This window comes from Halichoerus grypus, chromosome 4, assembly GCF_964656455.1.
Source record: "Halichoerus grypus chromosome 4, mHalGry1.hap1.1, whole genome shotgun sequence".
Classification (NCBI taxonomy): domain Eukaryota; kingdom Metazoa; phylum Chordata; class Mammalia; order Carnivora; family Phocidae; genus Halichoerus; species Halichoerus grypus.
Window position 1 is genome coordinate 1098817 of NC_135715.1, and position 16647 is coordinate 1115463.

Sequence of the window (16647 nt, forward strand, 5' to 3'; positions counted from 1 at the left end):
GGACAGCTGCTATTCCTCGCTTCTCTCATACTGCCAACATTTCACGTGGGAGGGTCTGCGAGCAGGACACCTGACCAGCACCCGGCTCGGTTCTGCGGCGGTCACCGTGGTTCTGTGAGTCGCTGGGAGCGTGGATCAGGACAAAGAAGAATGTGGCCCACCTGGTCTACCCCAGAAACGTGGTGGAAGGAAACCAGAGATAAGCCCTGGGCACTGTTCTCTGCCAACCGCTGGGAGGTCGGACGAGAACACGCGGGAAGCAGCCTCGGCTCTGCGGGACCTGAGCACGGGCCCGGCACCCAGCCGTGCACGGAGCCCCGATCGCCCCTAGAACGTGTGCGCGTACCCGGAGTTGAGCTTCCTCGTTCGTGTACGACTGGGAGACCGGGATGTAAAAATAGAAAATTACGCCCCATTCTGGATCCCCAAGGTCAGAAAAATGAGTGCGCATCGTGATGGGCCAGTGAGAGGTGGTGCTGGTGCCACGGGTGCCACGGGTGCCACGGGAAAGGTGCGGGCTCGGGCAGATGCGCAGCTGAAGGTCAATCCACGGGCTTTGTTCTGAGGCTGGTTCTTCTCCAGTGGGCCGCGCTTCCCTCGGAAGTCCGCAGGAATGCTGTGCATCCACACCTTGTTGGAAAAGGTAATCTTCCCCTGCCGACGATCACAGGGGACGCAGCTTTCTTGGAGGTACGGACCGACAGCACAGCCTGAGCCCAGTGTGTAACCGCAGTGCCCCGAGGTCAGAGCTGGCAGCCACACGCATCCTGTGCCCCAAGTACGATCTCGTGAAACTGATGAAGCCGTGGCCGGTCCTTCTCTTGAAGCTGGGATCTGCTTGCCCGTGAGCTCGAGCAGCCGCTGGGTGCACGTGGTCAGAGGCAAAGGGAAGGGGATGCGCTGGGGAGTGGGCTCTCGTTCCTCCTTCATCCCAGACACCTGCCCAGGGTGTCTCCCAGAAAGGAACCCGAACCCTCATCAATCACTGAGGCCAACATCGGCCCACCCATGGAACAGGTCCACGTCGAGCACGGCAGGCTGGCTTTTTCACCCCCGTGTGAAAGCTCTCTGACTGAACACGATCAAGCTTGCAGAGCGAGGCTTCTCTGCCTGGACGAAGTCTTAGCTGGTGGTCTTCTTTTAAGATAAATGTGTTCTTCCCAAGAAAACGTACATACGTTACAACACACATTCTCCACACCTGCTGGGACTTAGGTTTTACCAATTAAGTTGTTTATGCCATACACCCTGGGCTGTTTTTAAATGAAAGCAATTCTGTGCTCTAGATGCTGGCAGACGTCACGGCTACCGTCCACCCCGCCAACAGAGCTCGTGCGCGGTCCTTGGCCTTCTGAGAGCCTCTTCCGTACAGACTCCGACTAGTGCAGACGCTGTGCTGTACGTGATTTCTCCTTAAATGACACACCATCATCCCCCGTGCACGGGCGTTGAGCCACTAACCCCGCCTCTCCGAGGAAGGGCGAGTCCTCTTGGAACAAAGAGGAGCGTGGACGCAGGGCCCCTCCCGCTCTGAGCGGGGACACAGGCTCCGACCGTCTGTGTGGCCTCAGCCTGACCTGCCTCTTACAAGGATGTTGACTCAGTTCTTCCTGCTCTGAAGGAGCTTTGCTGAGAAGGACCCATTGTGAAAAACCCCGGGATGCTGCACGTCTGTCCCAAACGCTCCTTCCTCCACCGCTTTGTCAAAAACTGAGACAGCGCTGGGGGCCCAGTGTGGGTAGGGCAGCTGGGGACATGGGTGCCACCCCAGGGAGAGAAAAGGTGGGAAGACGACAAGGCACCTCAAAATCACTGCGGGAGTATTTGAAAGAAAAAAATGAAGATAATAAACTGGCTCTACAACTTGAGTCAGAGCACAAAGAGTCAGGAATAGGATTTAGAAATCGCTGCTTTTGGTTGTCTCCCCTAAAACACTGACGGGGCTTTTTGTCCTAAACAAAGCATCCTTCAGCGTCTGGCTATAATCCACCAAAGACATCAGGAAGGCCCTCGGACAGCCGCAGTCAACCAGAGGCTTTGTCTTCCAGAAGGTTCCTCTGCACAGCGCTGTGCAGAACTTTCCACATCGACCCGAAAGGCGCTGGGGGCTTTGTCCCTAGAGGGAGAAACCAACCGCAGCGGGAAGCCATCGGTGGCCGAAGGGCCCGACACATGTCCTGCTGGTGGACACTGGGCAGTGTGGGCGGCTTTGGCCCCGTCACCTGCCCCCGCCGCGGGCCCTGCTCAGCTCATGCGGCACCTGTGGCCGCGGCGTCCAGCGCGCTTCCCCGACTCTCGAAGCACTTGAACGGCACAGGAGCTGATTTTTAAGACGTGTGACTGAGGTTCCTTTCCTGTGTCGGGCCCACCGGTGACGCAGTCTTCAGTGAGCTCCAGCTGAGACCGCTCAGTTTACACAGGTCACCGCTGCAAAGACCCCGGCACCCCGGGAAAGGTCCTGCTCGGCCACGTCCCCCGCGTGCATCCCTCTGGGCGACCATGTACCATGCACACTGCGTGGGATTTCCGTGATGAGCCATCTGCTTGTCCACACGGCGAGTCTGGCGAATTGAAGCTAGGATCATCATCATCACTGTTATTTTCCATCACAGTTTTAAATAAAATCGGTCCATTTAAAAAAAGAGCCTTGAAGAGCAAAGCTTTTCTGTTCTCAAGTATTCTTAAACTTAGGGCAATCTCTGACAGCTTCCTGAGGAATTCGGTAGCTCTACCACACATATCCAGACACGTGGGCCACACAGGGATCTAGTGTGCCCACTGCACAGGTGTGCCTACCTGGGACACACAGCCATGTGCGCGCACGCCCTCATGGATGCATGGGTGTGTGCGTCTAACAGGGAAGTTCTCCAAAATCCAGGAAGCCATCATTTACGTTTTTTGCTCAAAGCCGTCCTGGAGAGCCACTGACCGGTGACTCAGCAAGCCTGTGAAGTGTGCCTCTGTGTTCCCGCGCTCCAGGCAAGGAGAACACGCGCTTCACTTGAGTGAGGACATCCCCATCACGGCCTTCCTGCGGCACTTACCACGCCACCTGACAGACTGGGACACGTGCCCAGTGTTCCCGTCGACAAGGGGGCTGCACGCACCTCCTGCCACCAGGGACATTCAGTGTCGTCTCTACAGGTGAGGAGACCCTGGCGGGGGTGGGACGTGGCCGGGCAGGAAATACATCAGTGGCAGAAGTAGGCCTCCCGTGTCCGTGGCATGTTAAAGAGACGTGAAGGACAGGTGGTCTAACACACAGGATGCACGTCCCACCAGCTGTGGGGACAAGCTACGGACGAGTGGGCCAGCCCCACGCAGACGCCAACAGCAGTGCTCAGTGGGGTGGGCAGCGTCCGCGGCGACGGCCCCAGGAGCAGAGCGGGTAACCACCGTCCCCACAGGGCCCATGGGAAACAAGGTCCCAGACAGAAGCTCACCTTGGAGGAGACGATTCTGTTGTCGGGGTGCCTCTGCGGGATGTAGGCCTCAGCACCTGGGGGGGGCTCCCTGTGCCCCACGTAGATGGTCCGACTGTCCACCCAGTTCTCTTCTCCAGCACACTGCGGGAAACAGAGTGGCGTTAGTGGGGACAGCCCCCCCGAGTGCTGGCTAACGCGCGGCCTCACCCACGGAACCTGCGCCGGGCCCCACCTGCCGAGGCCTGAGCTGCCCCGATCTCACTCAACCCCCATGGCCTACGCTCCCCAAGGCACCAGTCTGAGCGGGCGGTCTGCACCCCTGCGGGAGCCGGCGCAGAAGCCCTTCCACGCTGGTCGTCAGGGGGAAGAACACGGCGGGCTCCTGCACAGACGGAGTGCTCAGCACGACCCTCAGGCCTCCCACAGAGGACAGCCTGTCAGGCACGTGCGAGCAGGTCTTTACCGAGAGGGTAAGACTGCGCGTGCAGGACGGAGCTGTGAGCGGTCTCCCGTCTCCCTGCTCAAGGGCTCTCCTGGGAAGGCGGGCGGCTGGGCTCTGACCCGTCCTCACGTTATTCAAAGGGTCATGCCCACGAGGCACAAGGTAAACATCTTCCGACCAGAAGAATCTTGACAACACTCATCCAACCCTACGCTGTCAGCACGGAGGTACCCAGACCCCATAGCTACAGACAGAAGCTAAAATAAAGCCTCACACAGCAGCCCAGCTCAGGGTCCTGCCCCCCCCACCCCCAGGCCGGCGGCCCAGCTCGGGGTCCTGCCCCCCCCACCCCCAGGCCGGCGGCCCAGCTCGGGGTCCTGCCCCCCCCACCCCCAGGCCGGCGGCCCAGCTCGGGGTCCTGCCCCCCCCACCCCCAGGCCGGCGGCCCAGCTCGGGGTCCTGCCCCCCCCACCCCCAGGCCGGCGGCCCAGCTCGGGGTCCTGCCCCCCCCCACCCCCAGGCCGGCGGCCCAGCTCAGGGTCCTGCCCCCCCCACCCCCAGGCCGGCGGCCCAGCTCAGGGTCCTGCCCCCCCCACCCCCAGGCCGGCGGCCCAGCTCAGGGTCCTGCCCCCCCCACCCCCAGGCCGGCGGCCCAGCTCAGGGTCCTGCCCCCCCCACCCCCAGGCCGGCGGCCCAGCTCAGGGTCCTGTCCCCCCAACCCCCAGGCCGGCGGCCCAGCTCAGGGTCCTGCCCCCACACCCAGGCCGGCGGCCCAGCTCACTCAGGGTCCTGTCCCCCCCACACCCAGGCCGGCGGTCCAGCTCGCTCAGGGTCCTGTCCCCCCCACCCAGGCCGGTGGCCTAGCTCGAGCCTGCTGGGCTACGGGAAGCGGTGAGAAAAGGGGGTCAGTGTGACAGGACAGGAAAAGGGTGGGTCAGACCAAAGCTCGGGCTCGGTTGTCACTGAACACAAGCCTCATGCAGCTCCTCGGAGCCTGAGGACAGCCCGCAGCCACAGCTGTCGACGATGAACAGAGCACGAAATGACGCAGGCAGCCATGCGGGAGTCCGGGGTCTTCTGCCCCGCTCTCGCTGTGGGTCGGGGAGCCCGCACTCCTGAAGCCACGTGGATGGGGTAACGTGAGCGACAGCATCTCTGCTGGCTGAGCTCAGGAGAGCCTCACATGAGCTCGTTTTGTTTTTTTGCTCACGCACCACTGGTTTGCCCATCCCCACCTTCTTGGGGTAAGGAGCGTCCAGGTGTGCCCCCAGCACACGCATGCACATTCCCTCAGCCAACGCCGCCTCCGGGCCTCCTGTTAGGGCCTGGCTTTGCGAGACGGCCGTGCAGACTGAGGGCGGAGACCAACCTGGTCTCCTAACTCCACCCGTGTTTCCGGACACGCTCACCAGGGACTCGGGAAATGCAAGATCCCCGGGAGAGAACGGGCTGGCCCCTCACTGGCAGGAACTCGGGACATGGCCCTCCCAGGAGCCCGCGGCCCTACAGGAACCCGGCGCCACGAGGGCCAGGCCACACCCGAGCCGTGCGAGCCCTCCCCCACCGCCCCACACCCCTTCCTGCTGGCCTTCCCATTTCGGGGGTGCTGACTAAACTGCCTCGTAAGAGCTTCATACGTCAATCTCTGGGTGCCCCTGATATCCCTTTATTTCTCCGTACACAGCCAGGGGGCTTCTCATGCCCGCAGATTTGCAAACTTACGTTGAAAAAGAATACATGATAAAGAAACCAGGAAAAGAAAGAAACATAAAAACATAACTTTTAATACAAAAATGAAAATCCTGAAAACCTTTCTCCAGCCACTGGCTTTCGGCCCCACTAGGCAGGCGGAGGCGCCTGCTGCCCCGGAGGGGGTCCCCCGTCCCTAGGAAGGCAGAGTCGGAATGAACGTTATCAAGGCCAACTCACACCCTCCACACTGTCTAGCGGACACGCGCGGTTTCCACGTGATCATGTAACACCTCAAATACGACCCCACGGGGCAGTGCCAATCTACGGCCCACGAGTGCTGCCTCTCAGAGTCGGCTCTTCCTCGTTTCCACCCGCCTAACTTGCAATGCGGTAAATCAGTTACATCTTCCCAAGAGACATGATTAACACTCCTTACAAATCGCAGTATTTCAAGGGTATTTACGTCCTGCTGCCGAGCAAAACAGCAGGTCACATGTCCGAATTATAAATGCAGAGTTGTTTCAGCGATTAATTTTAAATCTACAAAGTGTCAAAATAAATACCCGCCTGTCTCTCTTCACCGCAGTGTCCCCACACCAGGAGAAACCTCACGGCCATTCCTGTCCCGCTGGACTGGACGGATGCAGAGGAAGGGATGGCAGGCTGGGCCCGGAGAGCGAGTGCCCTTCAGAGGGGAGGGCCACACTCCCTCGCCACCAGGTGCTTCGCGGAAGGAGGGAAACGCTTTGCCACCAGCAGCGGAGGGAACGGGCTCTTTCCCTTTGCCCGGGCACCTCTCTTTGGGGATAGAGACGGAGGGGCTGACCTGGGAGGGGGTGGGGTGGCCCGCAGAGGCTGCACTGGGCTGCCACAGACTGGGGGGGATGAGCGGGCTGCAGACCCCTCACGCACGCACCAGCCACCCCAAGCCTCTGCTGACTTTGGAACACACACCGTGTGGCTGTGGTACCCGCCTCCCCTCGGGTCCCCGCTTCACCCAGAGCTGTGAAATCTCTCCCTCGCCCCCGGACAGCAGGGCAGAGCGTGGTGAAGGTGGTGGGGACTCTGAAACCTGCGTGTGCTCCTAACACAGGCCCTGGGTCACCCAGAGGGCTGTGCAGGTGTGGACGACAGACTTACGCACAGGGGCCAAATGTGATGAGCCCCCCCAGACCTTAGTGCATGGAAGGCCAAGCCCACCCCCCATGCTGTCTTCCCAGGCTTGGCCTAGGACCCGCGGTGACCAGCGGGCCTGCACAGAGCTAACCCCACGAAGCCGCGAGGGCACCCGGCTTGTCTGCTCAGAAGGGAGGGGAAGCGCAGCCAGAACGTGCTGGGCTTGGAGCCAGGGGACCCCGCACGGCTCCGGAAACAAAGGCTCTGGTGGGAGTCTGAAGGCACCACAGAGCCCGCGCCGTGTGCGAAGTTCCAAGTGCAGAGCTCCGTCTATACACCCTCAGCCTGAGTAGCACGGAAATGACAGAGCCGTGGTCACAATGCCCTCGCGCCGAGGGCCTGTTCCAGAGCGCACGGAAGCGGGGAGCGAGCAGCCCGCGCCTCATCGCCTGGAGACCGTGAGAAACCGTCCGACACCCACTCGGGACACAGGGATCTGGTGGGCGATGACCCGGAGCGCCCCACAGATTTCCGTGTTCCTCGGGGACCACGAGCACAGGTGAATACAGGTCAACAAGCCTAAGGGTACCTGAAAGGTCCCCGTGGCTCCCCGACAAAAACGCTCACAAACCGTAGCTAATAGCAGATTTGCACCTGGGGTACACGAAAGACCAAACTCAGTCATAAAAAGACTAGTACAAGGATTTGAATAGACATTTCCCCAAAGATCTACAAATGGCCAACAGCACGGGGGAAGATGCCCAGCAGTCATCAGAGAGATGAAACCATACCCTGGCCGCACGCCACAGACGCCACACCCGGACGCCGTGACTCCGTCTACACGGCAGGCCCGGAAGGCAAGTCCACAGACAGAGGGCAGATGCGAGGCGACTGGGGGCTGGCGGGGGAGTGGGTGGGTGCTAATGGGAACTGGATGATGAAAGTGTTGTCAAACTACACTGTGGTGGTGGTCCCGTAACTTGGTTAATGTACTAAAAACCACTTTAAAGAGCTGGATTTTGGGACATGTGAACTATATCCCAATAATGCTGCCGGTTAGCTCTCCCCCCAAATCCGCAGGGTCACGGGCGTGCTCACCCCTGCTGGGGTCGCCCCCACTTCCCTCTCACGGCAGACGTGGATTCTACCAGATTCACTCCAGTTTGGGGAAACCAGATAATGTTCTCAAGGTTTCATTTCTAATAAGATGCATTTTCTAACAGATAAACCCGAGTTCTGGGTGTTTCCAAAAGAGCATGCCTGGCAGCTGAGGAACTTGGAACTTGCTGCCCAAGTGAAACGGGGCAGACTGCCGAGCACAGGCACCGTCCGCTCACACTCTGGGCACAGACCACGCAGGACCACTCAGCTCGGGGCAGGACTGTGGCTGCAGCGGCTGCCCCTCCCAGAAGGCAGACGACCCCCGCCCCGCCACCCCAGGGACGACAAGAGGCCTCCGAATTCAGAATTCCATCAGAACGTGGCCGAATGGCCGCTCACGGCAGCACTCGGGCCTTCGCCAGCGTGGCCGGAGCTCCGATAGGATGCGGGTGGGTCCCGATGCCACGGTCGGAGAGCGCACAGGACACAACAGACTGTCAAGCATCTGCCGGAAATCGATTTCAGCCTGTGTTGTCACCTAATGGGAGTTTCGAATGTCCGCTAAAACAAGCCAAACCGATTAGCCGAATTACACGGTGGGGCTGGAACAGAAGCGTGTAACCCGAGCGCAGTCTCTTCGGTGGTCCTCCCGACAACCACCGTTCACGTTACCAGGATCCAATGACAAAGCAGTCATGGTTCTCAAGGCTGTTTATAGCTTTCAAACGCACCGTTTCCTGTTTGATGGGTAAGAAGCTAATACAGAGCTTAGGTGTTTCTAAAAATAGGCCCTCTCTGGCTCATTCTCCGCAAGGGTTCCAGCGCCCCGACGGAGACGGCGCACGCTTAGCGCCTGCCCCCCAGCCCCCAGCCCGCGCCCCCCGGTTTCCGCCCCGCCTCTGCAGGCCTCGCCGGGGCACGGTAATTAAAATCAGCCTCCAGCTGCGTCAGCAACATCAACCTTCCCCGCCGCGAACCACCAGCCGCTCGGCAGCGGGGGCAGGGCCTGGGCCTCGTGGCTCGCGGCGCGTGGCTCCCTCTGCTCCTAGCAGACCCGGGCCCCGGAGTCTCTGTCAGCACCCCCTCCTCCCATCGTCAGCCAGTTCTCCTTCCCAGGCAACTGTGGGGCATTTTCCCGCTAGGAACACATTTCTAAACACAAAACCACTTGGATCACAAAAGCACCAGGGATACTCCACACCCTCTGAAAACACTGACCATCTGGAAACTGTTAAACGTCAGCTGACCTAAGCTGAAATTTACTGAGTCCAGAATCGAAATAAAAATTCTAACCACAAATGACTTTCAGCCTGCCCTGGCCTCGCCTGACTCGGACGGTTCAGAGTGGTAGACACAGAGCTCCAGAGCACGTGCACCGGGACATGCCAAGGGCAGCAGAAGGGGACACCGCACCCAGCAGCTGAGGACACAGGCAGGGTGAGAGCAAAACCCCCACTGAGGACAGTGGGGAGCAGTCAAGTGCCAACCCCTGCTTCTTCACAGAGCACTGTAAAAACCGCCCCCCGGGAGGCCGGCGTGAAAACCACACTATTTCTGTATTCACGTCCCACTACGGATTCTCTCCTTCTAGAGACGAATTAGCCAGAAAACGAAGCAAATGTACCGAATTCACAAACAAGAACATGTTGGGATACACGTGGGCTTTTAGCGGCTGAAATCCTATGCCTTCCGCTGCAGTGTAGACGGATTTTCTGAACACTGAGTGCACATGTGCTGAAGGCACGTGCAGGACTGGGTGTGGAAATACAGCACTGCCTGTGGGAATCCGGGCGCAGCAGCCCCCCCGCCCCCCGGCTGCACGCAGGCGGAGTCTGGTGGGAGTCTCTGGAGCCCCAAAGTATAGTTTTGGGGAAAATAACCGCAGTATAGCAATCCAAGCCCAGAGGTCAGGGGAAGTCAGGGAACCCACTTAGGTTCGTGGCGGGTGCGGCCAGGAGGGACATGCCGGGGACCGGCACAGGGTCGCCTCTCACCGCACGAGGCTCCTGACCCCAAGCTGTGGCCACTCCAGGGAGAGGTGCCCAATCCGAGGCTCACACTGCATCTGAAGACTCAGCAGGAAACCAAGAACCTGCAAGATCCTAACAATCTTCATGTTGACTTCACGTTAATACCATTTTGGACGTATCGCGTGAAATAAACGTACTCTCGGAATTCACTTCGCGTGTGTCTTTGTGGTTTTCAGATGCGACACGTGGCACCTCCGTACCCCCCAGGAGACGCCGAGTGCCGCCGCCCCGTCACCTGGAGTGAGGCTGCTGGGGGCGCACACAAGCCCCTCATTGGAAGGAAGGGGGCAGCTCGCCCGCCAGGGAGGGCACCGTCCTCCACAAGCCCGGGGTGGGGGTGAGAGGTCAGGCCCTGGCTGGACTGAGGCGCGGGCCCCTGGGGTGACTGACCGTTGCCCAACACGTCCCCTCACTTCCTGACAGCGGCCCAACATCAGTGGTCCTTCATTTTAAGAGCTGGTGACTCATCGCGAGAGCTGCCCTGTTCTCCGCAGGGACACGTAACTGTTTCGTCTGACTCAGGTTCACTCAGGGAGTGTCGGTACTTTCTTCTTCCTTCTTCGGGCCGTTTCCCAATCCACCGTGTCACAGACACTCCAGAGGCGCAGTGGTTGGACGCAGGCCCGGGCCGGGGTTGGGCGAGCCGGACCAAGAGGAGAGGCCAGAGGGCAGCCCCCGGGCTCTGCAGCAGAGGCCAGAGGGTGAGAGAAGCTTCCAGAAGCCGACAGAAGGAGGGTGCGTCCATCGTGTCCGGGCCTCTGTGGGAGGTGAGCACTATCACGGACAGGCCCCGGGTACCAGGTGATGGCAGGGCCGGGAGCTCCTTCTCGCCGGCGGTACGCAGCGACAATCTGACCCGTCTGGTGATCCTGGAGGGCAGCCGTCCAGGCCCCCCACCAGCCCCAGATGAGAAGCAGGCAGAGCACAATCAGGAGGAGGGTTCCTGGCGTCCAGCTCTGACAGACCCCAGGCTGGCCACGGGGCCTCCCTGGAGACAGCTCGGGGGGGGGGGCGGCAACGTCTTCCCGAAAGGCCATGGGGCAGTGGGCTACCCTGCTCCCGGTCCGCAGCCCTGGTGGGGCCCCCAGCAGCAGGAGGGACGCAAGGGTTCCCGAGCATCCTCACAATAAGACTCTCAGCTGGGGAGGGAGGGGTAGGGGGGGCGAGCCTGCTTCAGACCAAGGAGGAGGCTGCTGGGTAAAACGAGGCCCTCCGTGGTCTATAGGGTTGTCAGAGATGGGTGGAGACCACCACACAGCCAGGGCTGTTCTCGGAATGCAGCCGTGGGGCTGGGGGCTCCCCAGGGGCCCGTGCATCTGCCCACCCACCCACAGCTCCAGCGTTCAGCGAGGCTGCATTTTCTGCAAGGCGAGGGGCTGCACGCTGCAGGGGCGGCAGGGGAGACAGGTAAGGGACCAGGGCGGGGTTGGCTGCGGAAGGCTGGGGAGGGGAGGGGGTGCACTGATCCGACCCCTCCCCCACCAGCCAGGCCGTCTGCAGCCCAGCTCTGCTCTCGGTGCACCAAGAGCCAGGTGGTGCGTGCTCATGGCCGTGCACCTTTTGTGGGTCTCCATGATGCCGTCCCTGCAGCCAGACTCCACTGCAGAGCCCACAGGCCCCTGCCCACACGCCCCGGCAGCCTCCCGACCACGGTCCCAGCTGTAAGAGGCCAGGTCCCGCGGATCCCACCGGGGACCCCACGCTCCCACACCACACCCACATCGGATCCAAGATGGAACCACGCTCAGCCCAGAGGCCCTAACCCGCCGCGGCGGTGGCCACGAACCATCACGAATGGTGTCGTTGACCCTGATGATGCAGGTTGGCCTGTCTAAGGAAGGTGGGACCGAATTACTGCTCTTCCAGGACCAACAGCAGGTGGTAAAGACACCGAATGAAAAATGCTCCTGGGAAGCAAAGCATCGGTCACACCAGCCGGCCTTCTGATGCGAACATACACTTTTCATATTCCATCCTGTGTCTGCCCCCACCACCAAACAGATGGACACGGATGTCAAGGAGAACACGGAGCTCGCCCCAGTTAAAGACACTGAAGTCACATGGCCTGGGGGGGCCAAGGTGTCACACGGCTTCCAGGGGCATCTTCAGGGGGCGCGGTCCATGCCTGTCCCTGTGGTGGGTTATCAGCCAACATCCGAGTCAATGAGCTGCTCCAGGCGACCCGTCTGGGGTCTGCTGGTGGCGGGAGAGTCAGACCCTGGCTCCCTTCTGCTGACAAACACATCCTAATGTCCCCCTCGCTACGCAGTCCACGAGGAACACGCCGCCACGAAGCTGTTTCTAAAGGAAGATGGGAGGACCCACACCTGCACGTCAGCCGGCACTGAAGCCCGTGGTGGGGCGTCCCAGGAATGCACGGATACCCCCGGACTCCGGCACAACCACGCATGGACACGCCTGCCTTCCGTACGTTACTACCGTCGGTGTGACTGTCCAGAGTGGTAACAGGTGCTGGTGAAGTTCCCAAGAACATAAAGTAAAATCGCCCTACGATTTATGGAACAGCTGATGCTTTTAAATATACCTGGGGTTTGTTGTAACAGACGTGGTAAGTCATGAAAAATCAGAAATGGCCGTCACGAAGAACGGGGTTTTACATCCCAGTTCTCTAGAAACAGGAGGCAACAGGGAGCGGTCTGCGCCCACACCCCGCGCAGCCCAGAGGTGGGCCGTGATCTAGGAAGACGGCAGGAGTCAATGGTGAAGACGGGCTCACACCCAGGTCTGGGGACGCTGCTCCCGCGTCTGAAGAGACTTTCAAGGCGGGTTTCTCCGTCTGCACACACACGGCTCCCGCCAGTGAGGAGGGCCCTGCGCCCCTGGCCACTCTCCCGCTAGGACCCCGCCCCTCCGCTCCGAGCCTGGGAGATTGGCTGCAAGGGGAGCTGAGTCGGGTGCAGCGGGAACCCTCACATGGACGAACACCGTGACATCCCAAGAGCTCAGCCTCCGGGGACGGGGCTCTGGGCAAGAAGTCACGTTCCGTCCTGGATGAACACACCCATCAGCTTCCTCCCAGCGTGCAAATCCGGTGACACCGGGAGCATTCGTAAATACTTTTTGTTTCTGATGTTTTGAACTTTATGATCCTGGATCAAATCATTCCATAGACTCTGCCATCTGAGCATAAGTGGGTGTGAGGGTCGCTGTCGAGTGACAACAGCTGGTGGGCGGGGAGTGAGGTAGGACTAGCCACTCGGGGACGCCCCGGGACACTCTGCGGCCGTCACACCCCCGGACCCCATCGGGGGCTTTCCCTTCCCCTCACCTAACAACATCAGGGAGTTTTTTTTTTTTTTAAAGATTTTATTTATTTATTTGAGAGAGAGAGAGTGAGAGACAGAGAGCAGGAGAGGGAGGAGGGTCAGAGGGAGAAGTAGACTTCCCGCTGAGCAGGGAGTCTGATGCGGGGCTCGATCCCAGGACCCTGAGATCATGACCTGAGCCGAAGGCAGTCGCTTAACCAACTGAGCCACCCAGGCGCCCAACATCAGGGAGTTTTTATTGCACACGCTCTGAACCCCCGCTGGAGACTCAAGCCCTGGCCTCTCGGGCAGTTTTGCTGACTCGAGGGCAGAGCAGTTTGTGACGGGTGGAGCGGCGCGCTCCCGCGAAGACCATGCCAAGCCCTCACGGCCGTCGGGTCACAGCCCCTGACCTTGGGCCTGGCCTCCAGCTTGACAGCAGCGAGAGAAAAACCCCACCGCTTCTGCCGGGACTTACGAAGCCAGAAACAGGCACGGGAAAGATGACACGTTTTCCGCACACTTAACGTCTACGCTTATCTTTTTTTTTGGTTTTATTTATGTATTAGAGAGAGCGAGCACACAAGTGCATGAACGGGGGAGGGGAGAAGCAGAGGGAGAAGCAGGCTCCCCGCTGAGCAGGGACCCCCCCCCCAACATGGGGCTCGATCCCAGGACCCCGGGGTCACAACCTGAGCTGAAGGCAGACGCTTCACCGACTGAGCCCCCCAGGAGCCCCAGGGTAGCAGTTTAATAGGAAACGGAGCAATTTACCAATCTTCCTGAACACATTTCTTATACCTCGATATTTTTAAAGGATATGTTCAGCGCCTACGTGGAGCCATGGAATTTGATGGCTGATTAATCCAAGGAGGTGGCGACCCCGTTACCCAATCAGACAGATGAAGGAATAGAAAGCCCCAGGAAGACAAAGTAGCTTTGCCAGATGGGGCAGGTCCAGGGTAAAACCCGGGGGTCTGGCTCCCTGTGCACGACCCCCCAGCCCAGCTGAACCAAGGCGAAGGGCCCGGTGTGCTGTTCCAGCCGGTCAGGACCAGGAGCGCGGAGGTAAGATTCCAGGGACTCATGCTGTGGACGCATGAATAATTAGAGGAGGATAAAAACCGTCAGAGGTGTTAGTTTTCAGGATCTTGATAAGATCCAAACTCCATAGTAACAGGGATCACATTTAATGTTGGTTCTATCTTCTATCAGGGTCAGAAACTCAGGGAGGGCCAGGCAGGCAAGCGAGGGAAGTGGCAGGTGTGTCGCTCGGCGGGGCTGCTGTCCCAGGGCAGCCACGGGGATGCAGGAAAACAGGCTCCCACCCTGCTGCTCGGAGCCTGGCTGAGCGCAGGAGCTTCGAGGCCTTTTGAAAACCACCACCAGCACAAGCCAGGACATCTGATGTGAAGGTGTGACCACCACAGCACCGTAACTACGAAAAACACCCGTGCAATGAACACACGAAACATTTACTACGTAAAAAAGTAACTCTCGGGCGCCTGGGTGGCTCAGTTGGTTAAGCGACTGCCTTCGGCTCAGGTCATGGTCCTGGAGTCCCTGGATCGAGTCCCGCATCGGGCTCCCTGCTCAGCAGGGAGTCTGCTTCTCCCTCTGACCCTCCTCCCTCTCATGCTCTCTGTCTCTCATTCTCTCTCTCTCAAATAAATAAATAAAATCTTTAAAAAGAAAAAAAGTAACTCTCATCCCTCCCAGGCCACTGCATTTTCCATCCCAGCTTGATTCTGTCAAATTCATATCAGACCAATAAATATCAGCTGCTGTGAACGCTGCCATCCTAACCGTCCTAACCAGCCGGGGACCTCACGTCTCTGGACGGGGAGGAACCACGCCGGCTTTGAACGTGGACTTAACGTCGGCCTGGACCGGCCAGGAAAAAACTAGGCAGGTATGTTGAAGTTAGGACAGAATCCTCGTAAAAAGCAACACTGAAATGAGAACTTGGTCACCAGCAGTAAAGGTTTCTACCTGAAGGAGCTTTTCCCCTTAAGTCACCAAAAGCTGCAGCAGCACCAGGTGGTCCCATGGGTGCGCAGGGGCCTCCATCCCTGCCTGAGGAGGGACGGGAGCATGGAACCTTGGACCGAGCGGCCCTCCTGTGACACGACTCCCGTGAGTTCTAGGTCCTGAGAGCAAATACGTGACTTGTGTTCCCCACGTGCTACGCGCCCAGGGACGCGGCTGAGAAACACGGCGGCTCCTGCTCTGGTCACAGACGTTCCTGCGAATCCGGCCTGGGCAGCACGCTGTCGTCGACAGAGCTTCCGACCGGTCGTCCCCGAAGGCTGCCAAGCTGCAGCTGCCACGGGGGCACGTGGACGCGGGGCAGACACGACAGGATGGTCCGCTCGCTCTCTCTCTAATACAGAAACAAACACACCGCTACTCGAGTAACAATTTGCCATTTCAGACTTGACGTCACTCTGGCAAAACAGCAGTAAAAGGAACTGTCTTTATAAAAAAATGAAATAAAACAAAATAAAACAAAAGCTTCCAAGACAGGCTCCAAGGCCCTTCCAGACGCTCTCGGAGCATCTGTAACACAGCAGACGAGGGAGAGAGAAGTCGGACTCCAACCCTGACGTCAGGGTGAGCGTCAGTTGGCTGAGCCGCCCGTGGTGACAGGGAAGTTTTACGGGTTTTAAGTGCAGTGACCTGCTAACGTAAACGGGGTGACGTCTGTGCTCCTGAACCGGGGGGACGGCATCCGCACACCCGCGGGGGAGGAGCACCCAGAGCAGGAGTGCCTGCAGAGCAGGTCCGCCCGCCTGGGCCCTGCTGATATGTGGACAGCTGGCCCTGTGCGCCCCACCCTCTGCCCACACGATGCCAACAGCACCCCCTCCTCATGGTGACGACTGAAAAGGTCTCCAGATGTTCCGAGGTTCCTGGGGGCGGGGGAGGTCGAGACAAAATCACTCCCAGTTGAGAAACTCTGCTGGAGCGAGACAGACCCGACTTTCGATCCCAGCACCAACGCGGAGAGGACTCAGCGGGGTCAGGTAGCTGGGGGGGTGGGGCGGGGACAGGGCGGCTGCCCCCGGGGGCTGGGTGAGGGGCTCCCTTCCCTGGCAGGGTCATAGCCAAGTGCTGCCCACCGGGACGACAAGTGGATGCACCCCACTACCCACCTGGGGTTGCGCCTTCTGGAGAAACCTCTCCACCTTCTCCACCCTCGCGTCCTGGGCTGTGTCCCAGAGACCACAGTGTAATCCCACGTCTTGTATAAAACTCCGTGCTTTCCGGGTGATTACACCCACTAACGATGATGTTTCTCAAAGCAGTTATAATTCACACACATTAAAATTCTAATTCCAGCAGTTTCAATACCTTTCTGTTATCAGTTTACCGCAGGTCGTGGCTCGGTCATCAGGAGTGGCTGACCCTGGGTGAGGTGCCCACCCCCCAGGACGGCTACCCCCAGATCGGCGAGGATGCGGGAGAGTTAACATCGCCTTACTCTGGGAGTGTGAAACGGTGCAGCCGCTTTGGACAACAGTTTGGTAGTTGCTTAAAAAGTTAAACACAAAACAAAACCCATAAAAGTTACC

The 16647-nt window shown here is 59.4% G+C and overlaps 1 protein-coding gene across 10 annotated transcripts in view; it reads right to left on the reverse strand.

Annotated features, from left to right (window-relative positions):
- Positions 1 to 16647, reverse strand: part of ATP11A (ATPase phospholipid transporting 11A) — a 119609-nt gene that overhangs the window by 62459 nt on the left and 40503 nt on the right. For all 10 annotated transcript variants that reach the window (XM_036068116.2, XM_036068107.2, XM_036068163.2 and 7 more), the window contains exon 2: positions 3444 to 3566. In XM_036068116.2, the coding sequence (XP_035924009.1) occupies positions 3444 to 3566 (123 nt within the window). The remainder of the gene's footprint in view (positions 1 to 3443; positions 3567 to 16647) is intronic.